The sequence below is a fragment of the Lepidochelys kempii genome, chromosome 6 (genome assembly GCF_965140285.1).
Source record: "Lepidochelys kempii isolate rLepKem1 chromosome 6, rLepKem1.hap1, whole genome shotgun sequence".
Taxonomy (NCBI): Eukaryota; Metazoa; Chordata; order Testudines; family Cheloniidae; genus Lepidochelys; species Lepidochelys kempii.
The window spans coordinates 29,260,771-29,276,398 of NC_136385.1; the positions used below are offsets into that span (position 1 = coordinate 29,260,771).

Below are 15,628 nucleotides of genomic sequence, written 5' to 3' on the forward strand. Positions count from 1 at the left end.
GTCATGTAACTCCCAGAAGATCTTAAAGCAACTGCAAAACAGAAAGGTAAATTATCCAGCGATACAGATATTGTTCAGCTGCCATTTACCAAACAATTTAAAGTGGTTCTAAAATAGAGAGCTAGTTGAGTATTTTTTAAATTTTATTTGCAAAGGGGTCCAAAAAAATGACTTGATCACAATTTTTTTTTTTTTTTTTTTTTTACATTCAGTAGTTTTGCACTTTCTTCTTTTTCGGGCTATTGTCCAGCAACTCTCCTGGGCTGGGGGCTGCCAGCAAGGGGCAGGAAGGTGATTTTAATCCAATCTGTCATTTTCAGGAGAGGGGATTATGCAATAACAAGGGCTTTTTCTCACTGGGGGAGGTGGGGGGAGGTCATCAGGATACTGTACTGAACAAAAAGAGATGCCAATTTCCTTAGGAAGAACACAGATATTTGACAATCCTTATCTTGTGTAAAAGGTGGAGGTTTGATTTGGGGAGGAAGGATGGGCTCATGGTTTGGCACTGGGGTGGGACTTGGGGAAATCTAAGTTCAAATTCCCATTTATGCCATAGACTTCTTGTGTGACCTTGGGTAAATCACTTAATCTCTCTGGGTATGTCTATGCTGCAGTGTGAGCTCAGACTCAGGCTTGAGCCCAAACCTCCCTTCCATCTACACACAAATCTCTGAGACTCAGGCTCAGACCTAGAGTCCTAGGAACCTGTAGGGGTAGAGGGTGTGAGCCCATGTCAAGCCATGACCAAGGGTTCGTGCCTTATTGCTTTGTAGTGGCAACACAGCCCTGTTTGACTTGGGTCCTGGGAGTCTGCCAAATGTAATCCACAATCCCATGGACCAACTTCTTTTGTCCTCTCAATCCCAAGAATCTCCAACCAACTCAGTAGAAAAACAGAAATCACCCCTTTTGGCATACAGCAGCAACTCAGCGAGTCAGCGTTAACCTTTCCATTGTCTTCTGACCACTAAGCTGCAAACACCCCATCAGAAAGCCTCCTGTGTTTGCAATGGAGACTGACCAGAACAAGCCTTTTGCGAAGCACACTGCTTCATGGCATGGGAGCACAGCCTCAGTTTGGAGAATCTCTGGTGCGAGGCCAGCAAACCTATGAATTTTAGTAAAAGTACCAGGCATGACCATGCATAACAGCAGATAGCAAAGAAGCTGGCAGCTCTGCAAATTTACCGGACCAGTGACCAGCTCAGGAAGCAGATTCAGTGGCTCAGGATTGAGTACCAGAAGACCAGGGACCAAAACTGCACCTTGGGCAACTTTCTGACATTGTAACCTATTTATGAGGAGTTTGCCTGGATGCTAGGCACTGTGCCCAGCACAGAGCCTACTGTGGTGCATGATAACCTGGTCAACCAGGATGGTGCCCTGCTGACCCCAGAATCCAGCATGGGGATTGATGGGAGCCAGTAGCAGGCACCGAGTGAGGACCATGAAGTCATTCTGTGGCTGAAACCGGACCCAGAACACACTTTGGAACAGGATCAGGAGCAAATTCTGGGTCCATACTCAAAGGAACTGTTTGTTCTCTCCTGAGGAACAGCCTGTTAGTGAGCCTGCAGCCGACATGGAAGGGACAGAAGCTATCCTTGAGCCCAGTATGTTTCTGGCTCCAGTTTTGTGTTTATTGCTAGAGTGGAAATCCTTCTCACTGCTGTAAGAACCAATGGAAAAGTTAGGAGAAGCCTAGGCTAGCAGCATGTATCCACTAATGGTAGATTGTATCCCTGTGTCCTGGTGTCCCTCCTCCCCCTTGCCACATGGAGTTCAAAATGGCGACTGATTAAGGCAAAGTAAAGAATATCTTTAAAGAGTATTTTTACTGGAAAGGCACAGATTTTTGCGAGGGCCATTTCTGTTTCTTAAAAACAACATTACATTGCCATGCCTTTATGTTTGCTGCTCAGTAATCACTCAACGGTCTATGTAGCCATCTGAAAACAGCGAACTGTGTGTGTATTTTGGGGGGGAACGTGATCCATTTTCAAAACTAGTCCATTTCAGTTAACTTTTGTAGTAAAGCTACTGACCAGTCCATCCCCCCACCCCCAACCCAAGCAGTTCTGCAATTTTTGTCAAACAAAACCAGCTTAGATTCTTTTAACTGACCATTGTCTCTGTATGACCTTAATTGCGATTAACCAGGCTGTGTCCAGGGGGGTTCTGTGAACTGAAGCATCCCTTTCACAGTACTTTGCAGTTCCGTTTTGAAATGTAACAATTTTTTTCCTTGAAATTCCACAAGAATGAGTTTTGTGCGTCTCCACTGAGCTATTTGAGACAATAACCGTCTGTGTCTTCTTTTATTGCAGGCCCCTCGACCTCTACTGGCTGCTGTCCCTCCACAGCTTGCCCGTAGTGCAGCACAAACCTGGCCCAACGCACTGTCACAGAATCTTTCAGGAGGAAGCGTTTCTGTGACAAACTGATAGTTGAAATTCTTGAGAGGGCCATCAATTAGGTCCAGGACCAGAAACAAAAGGACTTACGGCTGGAGAAAAGGCATGCCAAGAGGCAGAAGGAAAGGCCGAGGCTCACCACAAAGCCCGAGGACCGGGTTTCAGCACAGAAGCAAGCACTTGCTCCGCAGTTCCTGTGGTGGGTAAAGGAGGAGGACAGAGCTCAGCAGAGTGAACTGTCCGAGCAGCTGATATCAGTCCTGGCTGCAAGATTACCAGCTCCTGCTGCTTCGCCCTCACCACGGCCTGATTCTCCTGTGATGTACCCTCAGTCTGGAAACAGCTTGGAAAACTCCAGGCCTGGGTCAATGGCCCATACAATCTGGCTCCATGAGCGTCTGGGCAGGGAAGTTAAAGCCCATGCAGCCCTCCATCTTGACCCCCTCTCCTGTGGATTCCTCCACCCATCTCCCCCAGTGCCAAGTGCACAGAAAATGACAAAAAGCGGGAAAGGAGAAAGGGGGAAGCTGGGGACATCAGCGATAGGGGGGTTATGTCATGTTTTCACTTGTTCATGCACTTCTGTTTTTTTGTTCTGGAACTGTTCTTTTGTAACTGCTGTTTGGGTGTTGTAATGGCGTCTCGCCTGCCCGGCAATGGGCGAACGCTGTCCTGTTTTAATACATTTATAAATAAAGCCTTTTATGTCATTCAGAAAGTTTCTTGCTATCACTGAATCTCATCAGACAATCATGATCTGAAATAATAAAGCTAAAACACATGATCAGGAACAATTAGGAATTAGTAACCAAACACTATTCCTCTGTACGGGTAGGTACAGCAATATACACTTCACTCACTGCCTCATGTGAATTTATACTGTGAATCATCTCTCCCCAGCCCGACCATTTCATAAACCGTCATGTCATTCAAACCTACAATGCATGGCAATCAAGCCCCGCACCCCTCCCCAAGCACTGACCTCCCCCCAAATCAATTAGCCCCATCCTTCCCACAAGCAAATTCATAAAGGTACTTTTCCCCATCTTCAGCTGGGCCATGTAAGTCCATAATGTGGGAGCACAAAGCATCCCTGACTTCTGTTGCCCAGGTGCATCCCGCTCTAGCTGTGTTAGGTACACTTTCCGGCTAAGCATCCCTATGCAGCAGCTGCTGTCAGAGGGAAATGGCTCATCTCTGGCTTGAGCACAACAAGCCACAGCAACCCATACAGCATTGATGACACCAGCATCCAATGGGGCCATGGACATCTCCAATGGGATTTCAATCTGCCAAAAGCACATTCAACAGCCATTCTTCACCTGTTGGGAGTGTAATTAAACTATTTTTTGCCAGGGCATCTGAAATCCTTGTACGGTTTCATAAGCTGAGACAAAAGGGGATGTTTGGGGGACCCCAGAATAATGGTGGGGGACAGTAATGCCATTTATGACAATATCATTTGGTGGAAATAGTGTCCCAGCTTGCCCATGAATGTAGACTCCTGATTGGCAAAAGCCCCCAGAATCATGAACTTTCCCAGCGTGGCCCATGCTGACATTAGTAAATGGATCTCTGTGGTCCATGAAGGTCTGCATAACAATGGAGTAGTTAAACCCTTTGTGGTTTATGTACACATGAGTTCCTTGAGGATGGCGAACTATAGGCACATGTCCCATCAGTGGCCCCAGCGCAGTGAGGAAACCCCATTCTCGCAGAGCTAGCAATTACTTCAGGAATATCTTTTATGCCTGCCATCTTGGGGTAAACCACATGCCTGATGGCAGGGGTTTCTGAGGCAACCACTTTGCCCACAGTCAACTGTCCAAAACCAAACTGGTTGGCAACGGACCTGTAGCAGTCTGGGGTAGCCAGCTTCCAGATGGCTATCACAACCTGCTTCTGGATTGGCAGGGGTGGCCTCATGAGTGTGTCTTTATGCTGGAGGGTCGGGGCAAGCTGCTCACAAAGCTCCAGAAACGTAGCTTTCTTCATGTGAAAGTTCTGAACCCCCTGCAGGTCATCCCAGGTCTGCATAATTATGTGATCCCACCAGTCTGTGCTTGTCAGGAACACCGGTCTACGGAGGGGATCTCAGCCGCTATACCAAGTTTATTGAGCAGCATCTGCCAGTGCAAGTCTGCCATGCCAGGATACTCCTTCTCCTCCTTCTGTTCCATCCAACGCTCTGTCAGGTGCCTTTGAAAACACCGCCAAAATGTCCACCAGCATCTCACGGAAGCTCTGTCCCTTTCCTGCCACAGGAGTGAAAGCACAAGCAAGAGAACTCCTTGAAAGGGGGTCTCCTCCACGTTGCTCGGCAGGCTGCTCAAACTTTCTGTCCTGGTCAGGGAGGGCTGTCAAGTTTTCCCACAGTGCACCATGGTCAAAGCGCTAGACTGGCCACGTTTCAGGAGGGCACTAGGAAGTCTGGGATATGATCGGTTTGCCTCAGGTCTACTGCATGCTGCAGCATGGACACCAGAGCCCCAGCTTCAAGCCTGTATTAGAAAAATGTTAATGTAGGGGTTAGAAGGCCCTGGGTTCTCGAACACGGGTCAGCTGACTACAATCCCACTAACCCTGGGCTTGCATTACAGTGTAGACCTATCCTCTGTGCCTCGGGTCCCCATCTCCCGCTTGTATGTTGTATTGCTTTGTCTACTCTGAGTGTGAGCTCCTCAGGGCAAGGAGGGTCTCTTGCTGTGTGTTAGTACAGTACCTAGCACAATGGCTCCTCGAGGTGCTTTAAAGGTAGGTCTATACTGCATTCAGAGCGTGTGGCTGCAGCTCGAGTAGACATGCCTGTGCTAGCTTTAATCTAGCAAGCTTGGGGATCACAGCAGTGAAGCCACGGCAGCTTGCACTTTCAGCCTGGGCTAGCACTGAGCAGGCAAAGTCAGCCAGACTAACTAGTAAATAGTGCCATACATGTTAAGAAAATGATTAAAACCTCTCTGGGGGGGTACTCAAATTTTACTCAAACATATAATTGAGCCAGGTGGATATTACATATAAAAACATAACATTTATTTTCTAAAATTGTTTCTTTACTGTTTTTTAGATACCAAAGCATGCACAAACGCTTGTCATCTTTATTGACACATCAGTTGCATTCAGGAGTGCCATGAATCCATTAGTGCTAGGAACAGCTGTGTAGCATATTGATAAGGATGAGAAATACATTCAGGGTGCCTTGTTCAAACAAGGGCACCTAATTCATAGATTCCAAGACCTAAAGAGACCATTTGTGATCATCTCAGTCTGACTCCTGTATAGCACAGGCCACAGAACCCCCCCCAGCTAATTCCTAGAGCAAAGCTTTTAGAAAACATCCAAGACTGATTTAAAAATCGTCATTGATAAAGAATCCACCACAACCCTTGGTATAGTGTTTCAATGGTTAATTACCCTCACTTAAAAATTTACACCTTATTTCCAGTCTGAAATAAGCTTCATTTTCAGCTTCCAGTCATTGGATCATTTTACACCTTTCTCTGACTGACTGAAATATTTGTTCCCTGTGTTGATATTAAAGACTGCAATCAAGTCACCCCTCAACCTGCTCTTTATTAAGCTAAACAGATTAAGCTCTTTGAATCTATAACTTTAAAGGCATGTTTTCTAATACTTTAATCATTCTCATGACTCTTCTCTGAACCCTCTCCAATTTATCAGTATCCTTCTTGATTTGTGGACACCGGAACTGGACCTGGTATTCCTGCCATGGTCACACTAGTGCCAAATACAGAGGTAAAATAACCCATCTACTCCAGCTTGAGATTCCCGTTTGTGCATCCCAGGATGGCATTAGCTCTTTTTTGCCACAGGATTACATTCGGAGTTCATGTTCAGCGAATTAACCTCCATGACCATGACTCCAAATCTTTTTCAGAGTCAATTCCATACCTAGGAATTTAACTGGAGCTGTGGTGCTCAGAAACTAAGACATATATTTCAGATGCTTAAAAATTGATTTAGATTGTCTAACTTTAGGTATCTAAGTTTGAAAATTTTGTCCTAACTTATTATATACCATATCTCTATTCCTGGCTTTTGCTCTGCAGGAACTTTCACAATGGTGAGCAAGAGAATTTCTGTTTCTAGGTGAACACTGCTATTTGAATGATTTTATCTGGAGTTGGAGGTTTGCCAAACTATTGGAAGCTGTAAAGATCATCCTATATGGCTACTGTGCCTTGGACTCTCATATCTTGGAAGTAAGGCCACATTTGACAGCCTGCAATCCTACCACCCTTAGGCAGTGATCCTGTTAAATCTGTGATGCTACATGGGATTAACACCATATGCCACTTCAAAAATTCAGCAAGACTCTATTTTGAAATAACTTCAGGGGAAATAAAGGCATGTCAGACATTGGCGCCCCTGTGATGGATTTGCGATTATGGAGTAAAAGCGAACCTACAATATCTTAGTGAGTGTAGCAAGTTACAAGCCAGCTGAAGATTGATCTTTAATTCTACAGATGAAAGCGCAGGTTCGATTCACGCCCAACACCTTCCAAAACTGCGGAAGTTGAGATCTGGATTCCCACTTTGAGCTTGGCTTGTACCATATCTGTGTAATGGCCTTGACTGAAATGGTGGAGCTAACCAACCCATCAAACCTTGTGGCTCAGGCCCGTCTCTTTATTTACAGCTAGGACCATACAGAAGGATATTGACAAATTGGAGGGAGCTCAGAAAAGAGCAACAAACGTGATGGGAAGCTGGAGAGCTGAAATGCATACATGTGTGACTTAAAACTTGGATCAAGTAAATCACTTAAGCACATTCTTAGCTGTAAGCACACACTTAAATCCCATTGAAGTCAATGAGTCAAATAGGTGCTTATATGCTTTGTTGAATCAACTACTTTGGGCAGGAGAGGAGGCATAACTCTCCTTCTGAATGGGAAGGGTTAAACCCCCTGGAGAGAGGGGAGTTATTTAGGGTGTGGCACAAAGGCAGGTTAACAGAAGTAATGGGATAAAATTACTAACCAAGAAGAATGTAGGTAGAGTAACAGGAAAAATGTCCTGAAAGATCTACTTCTGGAAAGAATAATGGTGAAAGAATAATAAAAGAAAGCATATGCCACCTGGAGGCTAAAACAGAGTTTAGCAGGATATTTTTCCTCCAGGAGAGAAAGTAAATATTCTTCAGGTGGGCACAGGTCTTCATCGCTGCTCATTTTAGACCCACCTTTACCATGGTGTAATGCAAACCTTTATTTTCACTGTGCACTCCTGACCCTGGAAATTTCAAGCCACAGACCTGCTGTAACATGATAAAATCCATTCCAAAAATGAGTCACAGATAGTTTAAAGCTTCATTTACGTTCCATAGATACACAGTGCACAGGTATTTCATAAGCAAAGCAACTTTATTGAGAACACATGCCATTATTATCCTTATGCTGGGAATATACACAAGGGGATAAGATCTGTGAAACTTTGGAACGACCAAGTCGGGGATGCCTTCGAGCAGAGAGGCATTTCATCTATGCCCACTTGGAGACTTAGAGGTGAAATGAGCACAAGAAGCAAAAGTGTTCTTGCTTTAAGTAAAAGAAGGGGTGTTTTTTTCCAACTAGAGGAACTAACATTCCTGCTTTCCTGTCAGTGATTAGGAGATGGATGTCTGTTAAATGGAAACTAAACAAAACTAAGGATCAGTAACTGTGCTCTAAAATCCAATGTACTCATGCTACATGTAAGATTGGCAATGCTAAAAACTGGGGGTGGTCAGTTTTCTGATTAAAAATATCGCTGTGGTGCCTCATGGCAGTTGTAATCCAGTTTCCTTATGTCCCCTTTCTCCTCTGTGGGCTGGGCTCCCTGGTTGGACCATCTCCCATGATACAATTACCTCCATCCGTCCTCTGGTGAGAGTGAGACCACGGTACATCATGGGAGATGTCTGAGCAGGGAGACAGGACTATACAGGAGGATGAGAGCGTGCGGTATCTGAATTGCAACTCCCATGAGGTACTATGGCAGCATTTCCAAATTGAAACATTTTGGGGTTTGATTTTTTGCTGAAGAGTTAACATTTTCATGGGGGGCGGGGGGAGAGGGGAGAGAACTCTACTAAAAACTCGTTGTAGAGAGAGCATGCACCTGTCTCCAGATGACTCAGTCTCAGCAGATCTATGAGTTAACAGTGCCTAGATCTGAACAGCTGTGAGGAAGTGACCAAGCATTACTGTCAGATGACCTTCAACTTCAGAACTGCTTTACCCGTTGGGTCCAAGAGAATCAGAGGCCACTGAACTCTAGGGTCCAAGTCAAGGCCCCTCTCCTAAGAGTTAGTTTGAAAGTTAGGGGAGATTTCTGGGTTTCAGAGAATGTCCTTTTCTTAAAAAATAACAGTTATGTACAATTTTACTGAATTCTGCGCATTCTCTGAGCCACATAACACAATAAACAGAATAGTATTAAAATGAAGTTAAATTGTATATACCTAAAAAAGGTAAATTTGGCATCTCTATGAAGATATTTTTAATAATTAAGCCAATGCTAGATAACAGTCATCAGCAACAGAATGATTGTGTATATTGGCTAGTCTCCTGGAACTGTACATTATACCTGCCCTGCTAATATTCCTGTTCCATTGTGCCAACACAGCCTGGCATAGCATTATTGCTGTGAACAGGAATAACCTCAGGGCACTGAAAGACAGGCAGATTATTAAAAATGAAAAAAAAAACCCAACACACAGACAACCCAGCCACATAGTCTACGGAAAGAACTGGTCCATTAAGTTACTTAGCATACTGGTCAAAGCCAACTCAGAACCTTTGCACCTCTGCCAGCAATGTGATGGTGCTGTTTAGCTTCAAGGGCACAATTTAGTAACGTTAGTCCAATCACGCACACACACACCCCACAGGATCTATGTCTGGATCTTCTCCCACTAATGCATATGGAAGAAAAAGCTACTTCTATTGCTTTGACGTCAGATGAGTCAGCCTGGATTTGTCCTCACCTTACTTAACAGTGTAGAGTCAGAGGGAGGTGAGCTTCCCCAAGCCCAGGAGAAGGAGAGGGCTGGGGACTCTCCCTTAGCTCCCCCACCATTGCTAAAGGCAAAGCCTTCCTTTAACCCATGAGCTCCAAATATTAGCCTTAACAACACACAAGCAGAATTCCAGCAGAAGTCAAGACTGGGGGAGCTGTCTTAGACTGATCTGCTGCCTATGACATTGTATGGAGGAACGGCCTTCCTGATCACGCATTCAGATTCATTTTCATATTGTACCTCTTCACAAAATAGGCCCTATCTGCTTCCATTATGTTTCTAGAGGAAATAACAACAAATTGATTAGAAACATCTGTGACTGAGCTGCAGATTGACTTTAGCCTTTCTTGTCACCTACCACAATTTGGAAACAGACTGTGGCTAAAAATGGCTAAAAGAGATGTTATTTTTACAGCTACGGGCAATGCGTGACTCCTGGTTGGCTTTGTAAATGCACCAAGTTCTCTGCAGACATCTAGAATAGGCTGATTTATTAGCTTTATATTTTTAAAACATACATTTGTGATTTAAGAAAAAACAAACTTCTTTCTTAAAAGTTTCTCAATAGCACATTGCCTCCTGCAATCCCAATCACACGCTGTGCATTCCGCAACGGAGGACTTGTCACTTTCTTCTCTGATATTATTCTCATACACAGAGATTGTGCAATTACCACAAGAGCGCATAGGAAACTTACTGTGTGTGATCTCACATCATGCACCCTGTCATACCACCTATCACTTTCATGGGGTTATTATGGGCCATCACAAGATTTTGTGCTGATAAGTCTCATGATGAACTTTGCACTTACTGAGTGCCAATGTCACACCAGCATGGGGGTATGTGATCCTGCTTGTTCAAGATTAACATAACTGAAGGAGAAGGAAACTGGGAATTTCAGAAGAAACGGATCAGGTGTTGGTATTTTATCTATAATTATTTAGCTCCAGAATCAATCACCCCCAACAATCAAGGCCTGAGGAATCATTTTATACAGTTATTTCTATAGCTCTTCCCAGGCATTTCTGTTGAAAGCAGGATACTCATGTCAGTGGATGAGGACTATCCCCACCCTATCCCCTTTGATTATTATAGGAGTAGGTGTTTGAATCCCAGAGATACTTAGGCCCTGAACAAAAGCCCGTTAATTTGAATGGGAATTTTTCCATTCAGTTCAGTGGTTTTTGGATTGGGGCCTTACTCCTTTAACTAGCACCTAGGGCCTGATTTGGAGAACACAGTAGCTACCCGTGAGGTGTTAGCATTAGGCCCTGGTCCTGCAAAGTAATGCACAGACCCCTATCCCTTCACAGAGCCCCACTGACTTTAAAGTGGGTCTGACCCCATGCGTCACATTGCAGGACTGAGGCTTAAGTTAGTGTATTGACTTGTCCAGAACCAGACTGGTGACATGGAAAATTCATTTTAAGTTAAACAGGGAAAAAATAAAGAAACAAAATGGAAAGAGTCACTCTAAGTTAATGCTTTTTAATTATTTTTATATCTTTAAGAACAAACTATTAAAAAAATTAAGACAATATGCTACAAGTTTCTGTACAGCTGTATGAAAAACACTGAAATTTATACATCAAAATATTCAACTAAAAGCAACCCTTATTTGACACACATGAACATTTCCCTTTTTAAAGGGTTCCAAATTGAAAAAAACCCCAAACCAACCCCAGTCAGAAAACCCAGTGTTGTAACATAGTAGAGTTTTGAGGCTGGGAAAGCAGATTACTTTAGGCAAGCACCACCAACAAGAAGCATTGAATGAACAGAATAAAGACCAATAAGACAGTATAAATAGCAACCTTTAGTCCTGAATCAAAAGAAACTAAAGACACAGAAAATCAGTTTGTAGAAGAGAAACATACGCTAGAATCCTATTCAAGTCATCTTGATTAGAGGGAATCTCTAAGATAAAACATTACCTGTAAGACCCATTTCTTCCAGTGGGAGTTCCTATGTGGCCTGTCCTATTAGTCACAGTGGAACAATACCCAACTTCATGGATACATCACTTTAAGCATTAATCAACTTTTTCTGTCCACTAAAAACTATAGGGCCTAAGCCTGCATGCCTTGCTCATGGAAAATTCTTTTTGGCCTCTATGGGAAACAGACTTGATTGGGAATAGTGACTGTTTTAGTCAGGCAGGATTGGCCCTGTAATCTCATCTATTGTGTTCTTCTCACATTTAATTCATAAGCAGGGAAATCAGACTCTCTCCTGATTTAGCAGATATATGTCTTGGGAACCTGGAATCCAGAAAAGGCTTTGATTGGACAGAGTTTTTATTTACTTCTTAGGAATCTCTTGACAAATATTTATTCTATTGTTTCCATGATGGAAACTGTACCGAGGATCCCTCTTTTAATCACCTGTTACTGCAACAGTCTATCATAGGGTGTTTTGACCAAAAATATATAGTCACAGTTATAGCTGGTTTTCTGAGGTTCTGCTGCTCTATAATACAGATGCAGCCACTATATAACTCAGGTGCAGAATCCACAGCACAAACACGATGAGAGACAACGCATTCGCTGCTCTTGTCTGCTACATAAGATTGGCACTTTCTAAACCAAGTGGACTCTGGGACTCAAGGACCTTTTGGGCTGTCCCAGGAATAACAACTGCTGACCAGCCATGCACTTCCATGGTACCCTAAGACTGCACTACCGCAGAGAGTAGTAGTATTCCAATGAAAAACGAACAAAAAGAATTCCCACCAATGTAGAGGGGCAGGCCCTTCTCTCTAGTGAAGCCTTTGGGATTTTTTTGGGGGGTTGGTCTGTGCTGCCAAGCTAAGTGAAGAAGTTGCTGCATTTGCATTTGGTTGAGATCTAATGACACCTTAGAAAGGATGCAGGGTAAAAAAAAAAAGAAATCCCTATTGCAATTTCCATTTGAGAAGGAGTCTGGTGAGATGGTTTGATTGATTTTAAGTATTTCAGATAAGAAGAAGAAAAAATAAAATAAACACAACAAATGGCTATTATGAGTCCACGGTCAAACTGGTGTGGGTCTCCCTCCAGTTTTGCTTAAATGACACACTTCCATTACCGAATAAGAATGACTGTTGTCAGTACTTAAATTCACAGATGGCCGGATGCCTGGGATTTTTCATTCAACAGTGGATTCTACAGGGCAGCCAGCTACCCATTGTAGTGCCACAATAATTTCCAAAATTTGCAGCAGTTTTTGCCACCTTTGTCATACAAACTGGCCTTCAAATGCTGTAGAACCCCAGGTACTCTGGCTATTAAACCTTCATAAGACTTTAAAAGCTATTTTATGGATGTTCCTGAACTTCATACTTTACAATGCAACCAGTGCACTGATCCAAAGAAGAAAAACAAAACACCCAGTACCCCTTAAAAATAACAAATAAGTCCTTCATTGGTAATGCCTTCATAAGTTTAACATTAATGTACCAGTAAAATAAATCCAAATTAGTCCTTGACATGTAATATGAATATCTAGATTTTTTTTAAAAAAAGGATCAGTTAAAATAGCAGCAGCAGCATGTTGGAAACAATTATAAAACAGTTAAATTATATTTTTGAGATGCACCAAGATAAAACACACATCTCAGTTTTGACAGGCTACAACAACAGATTCTAGTAATTGATATATACAGTAGATATTTGTGCATTTACTTTTGCTAAATAGAATAAAGCCAGTGAACCTGTTTGGGAGCACTTTGACATGTGAATTCTCAGTCTGAAATTTTCACAGATTTATATATTTAGGGGAAAAAAATTAAAAAAGAGACAACCTGAGTAAAGCTCTCTTTAAGTAGAGCAATCATTATTCAATAATCACATATTGCACCTTTAAATAAATCCTTATAAACTCTATAAAACAGAAATATCAGCCAGAAATGGGAGGAGTTATTTACCCTCTCCCAACTCTCTCTCTCTCCCTCTCTCTCTCACACACACACACACACACACTAAAGCTCAGAATGACATACAACCCTTACCCTCCTTTTGCTCTAGACTGAGGCACTGTGATATAAGGCCTCTCAAGGTTCTGATGGAATACAAAAAGGGGAAGATCACTACCAAAATCTAGGAGCGTCTCGCCAGCAATATTACTACAGTTAAAATCTATATTCTAATTACAAGTCTCAGTACAAAAATATAGGGCTCTGATTATTTTTGCCTACAGAGTAATAACCAGAAAAGGCACAATTTCCAAATATCAACATCCATTTGTAGAAGGTGTTTGTACTCCTTATAAATCAAAAGGAGCACTAAGGACAAATCACAATGAAGCATATATCCATCAACTAAGTAACCAGGTACAGTAGATAAAATATGTTCCTGACTTTTATAAAATATATTCCACAGCCCACAAGCCAGGTATCTGGATATGAAATCATACAAAATTGTAATTAAAAAAGAGCCTTTGTAATTTGTTATTTTTAATACTTCACTGTTTGTACTGCAAATGTTGTTTCGCCTACGAGTATTGTGAAATTCCCAAGATAAAGCAATTTCCTCCGTTAACTTACAGCTTCTTTTTATACTAACCCACAACTCCAAATGACATTTTTACACAGGCATCTTCAAATTAGATATACAAGACTGAAAAAATAATAAAAGACGCTGTACACACAAATGTACAACAACAGTGCATTTTGTTTTCCTTTGTGCAGGACAGTAATGGCCTCCAAGTGACATTTCTTCCCTCTCTGATTATGTGTGGTAGCCATTTGCCTTCTCAAAACCCGGTGTTGGTCCAAAATTTTCATAGATTGCCATTGCTGTTGTGTTTTGGTAGATAAGGTCTGATTTTTTGTTTCTTTGGGATTTAATAATGTCCAAAACACACTGGTTTAGGAAGACATACTGGTCCTAATGAAAAAAAGAAAAAATAATGAAGGGCATTATAGATTGTAGCAAATACATCATTGTGAGGGTAATTATGTTCATGGCTATACAATGTGCTTTTCAGACACGGGCAAGATGCACTGTGGCACCGAATATTCCTGCAGATCATGTATAAGTAACAGAAAACAGTTGCCCCAAAAATCCACAGCTCGTTGTGATGAAGGTAACATTTTTGATATGGCTAGAAGCAGAAATATACTCTGAAAGGATTTTACTTCCCCCAAATGTAGGCCCCAATTCTGCAACTGACTCTGTATGGAAAAGTCCATGGCATCTGTAGGGAATCTTAGTGACTTCAACATAGTCCACACATTTGGAATCAGTAGGACCATCAGGTCCTTAATGAAGGCCTCACAATCCAGAAAAGAGGGGTTCATATCCTTTGAAGGAGATTAGAACAAGGGACAGCCGATACACATATCCTTTGCGAAGCAAAGCTGGGGGTAGGAGGCATTTTTTCCTGCATGGATTTAGGCTATGCCAAAGTTCTTATGGCCTCTCACAAAGCCCATGGTGGGGCTTAAACAAACTAATGCTAATGGCAGAAGCAAATGCATACAGAAAATTATTTCAGAAGTCATATTTCCACCTGAAAAGGTCATAGCTACTATTTTTGCAAGTAATACCTAAGAATTGCTATGGTTATTTGACAATACTGTGTGTGTCATTCAATTAATCATTCTATTGATGGTCAATGCCCCCGGGGGCGTGGGGTGTCTTTTCTGCTTGTTACAGCAGCAGCAAAGCAGAAATTGAACATAAAGAGGCAGGAGTGTGTAGAGAGAAAAAAAGGGAAGAGGACAGGAGTGGTAGACCCAAGACTCTTCTAAATATAAATCACAGACTAACAACCTCCCCCCTTGTGAAACTGAAAACATGCTATATAATTTTAAGTAATCTGACAGAGAACTCTTTAGTTGGTTTTAAAAAAAATCAAGTTGACAGTGGTCTTTTAACTGTTTGCTCCTTTAAAAAGCGACCCCATCAAGCTTAATCTATTCAAAGTAAAAAAAGTTCCTGTCATGATGTGGGTGCAGATGGGAGCAAGGAGCTGAGAGAGACACATGTACCAGCAGAGGGAAGTGTTTTATTGGAGGTAACTCAAAGGGACACAGGTAGTCAGCACCATTTCCAGGTGGAGTGAGGCCCTCCAGATTAACTCCTTAAGTGCCTGCCAGTACAGTTTCAGATACCATAGCTGTCCCAGAGTCGCCCTGCCAATTTTTGTAGTTTCTTATATTCCTATTTTCCTGGTTATTTTAAACATTTTACTCCCCTTTGTTGCTAT

General features: G+C 42.4%; 1 protein-coding gene across 1 annotated transcript in view; it reads right to left on the reverse strand.

The window, feature by feature from the left end:
* Positions 1-10,911: 10,911 nt before the first annotated feature.
* PTPRJ (protein tyrosine phosphatase receptor type J) overlaps positions 10,912-15,628 on the reverse strand; it is a 139,121-nt gene continuing 134,404 nt past the window's right edge. The window contains exon 24 of the mRNA XM_073347300.2: positions 10,912-14,304. Within this exon, the coding sequence (XP_073203401.2) occupies positions 14,146-14,304 (159 nt within the window). The 3' untranslated portion in view covers positions 10,912-14,145. The remainder of the gene's footprint in view (positions 14,305-15,628) is intronic.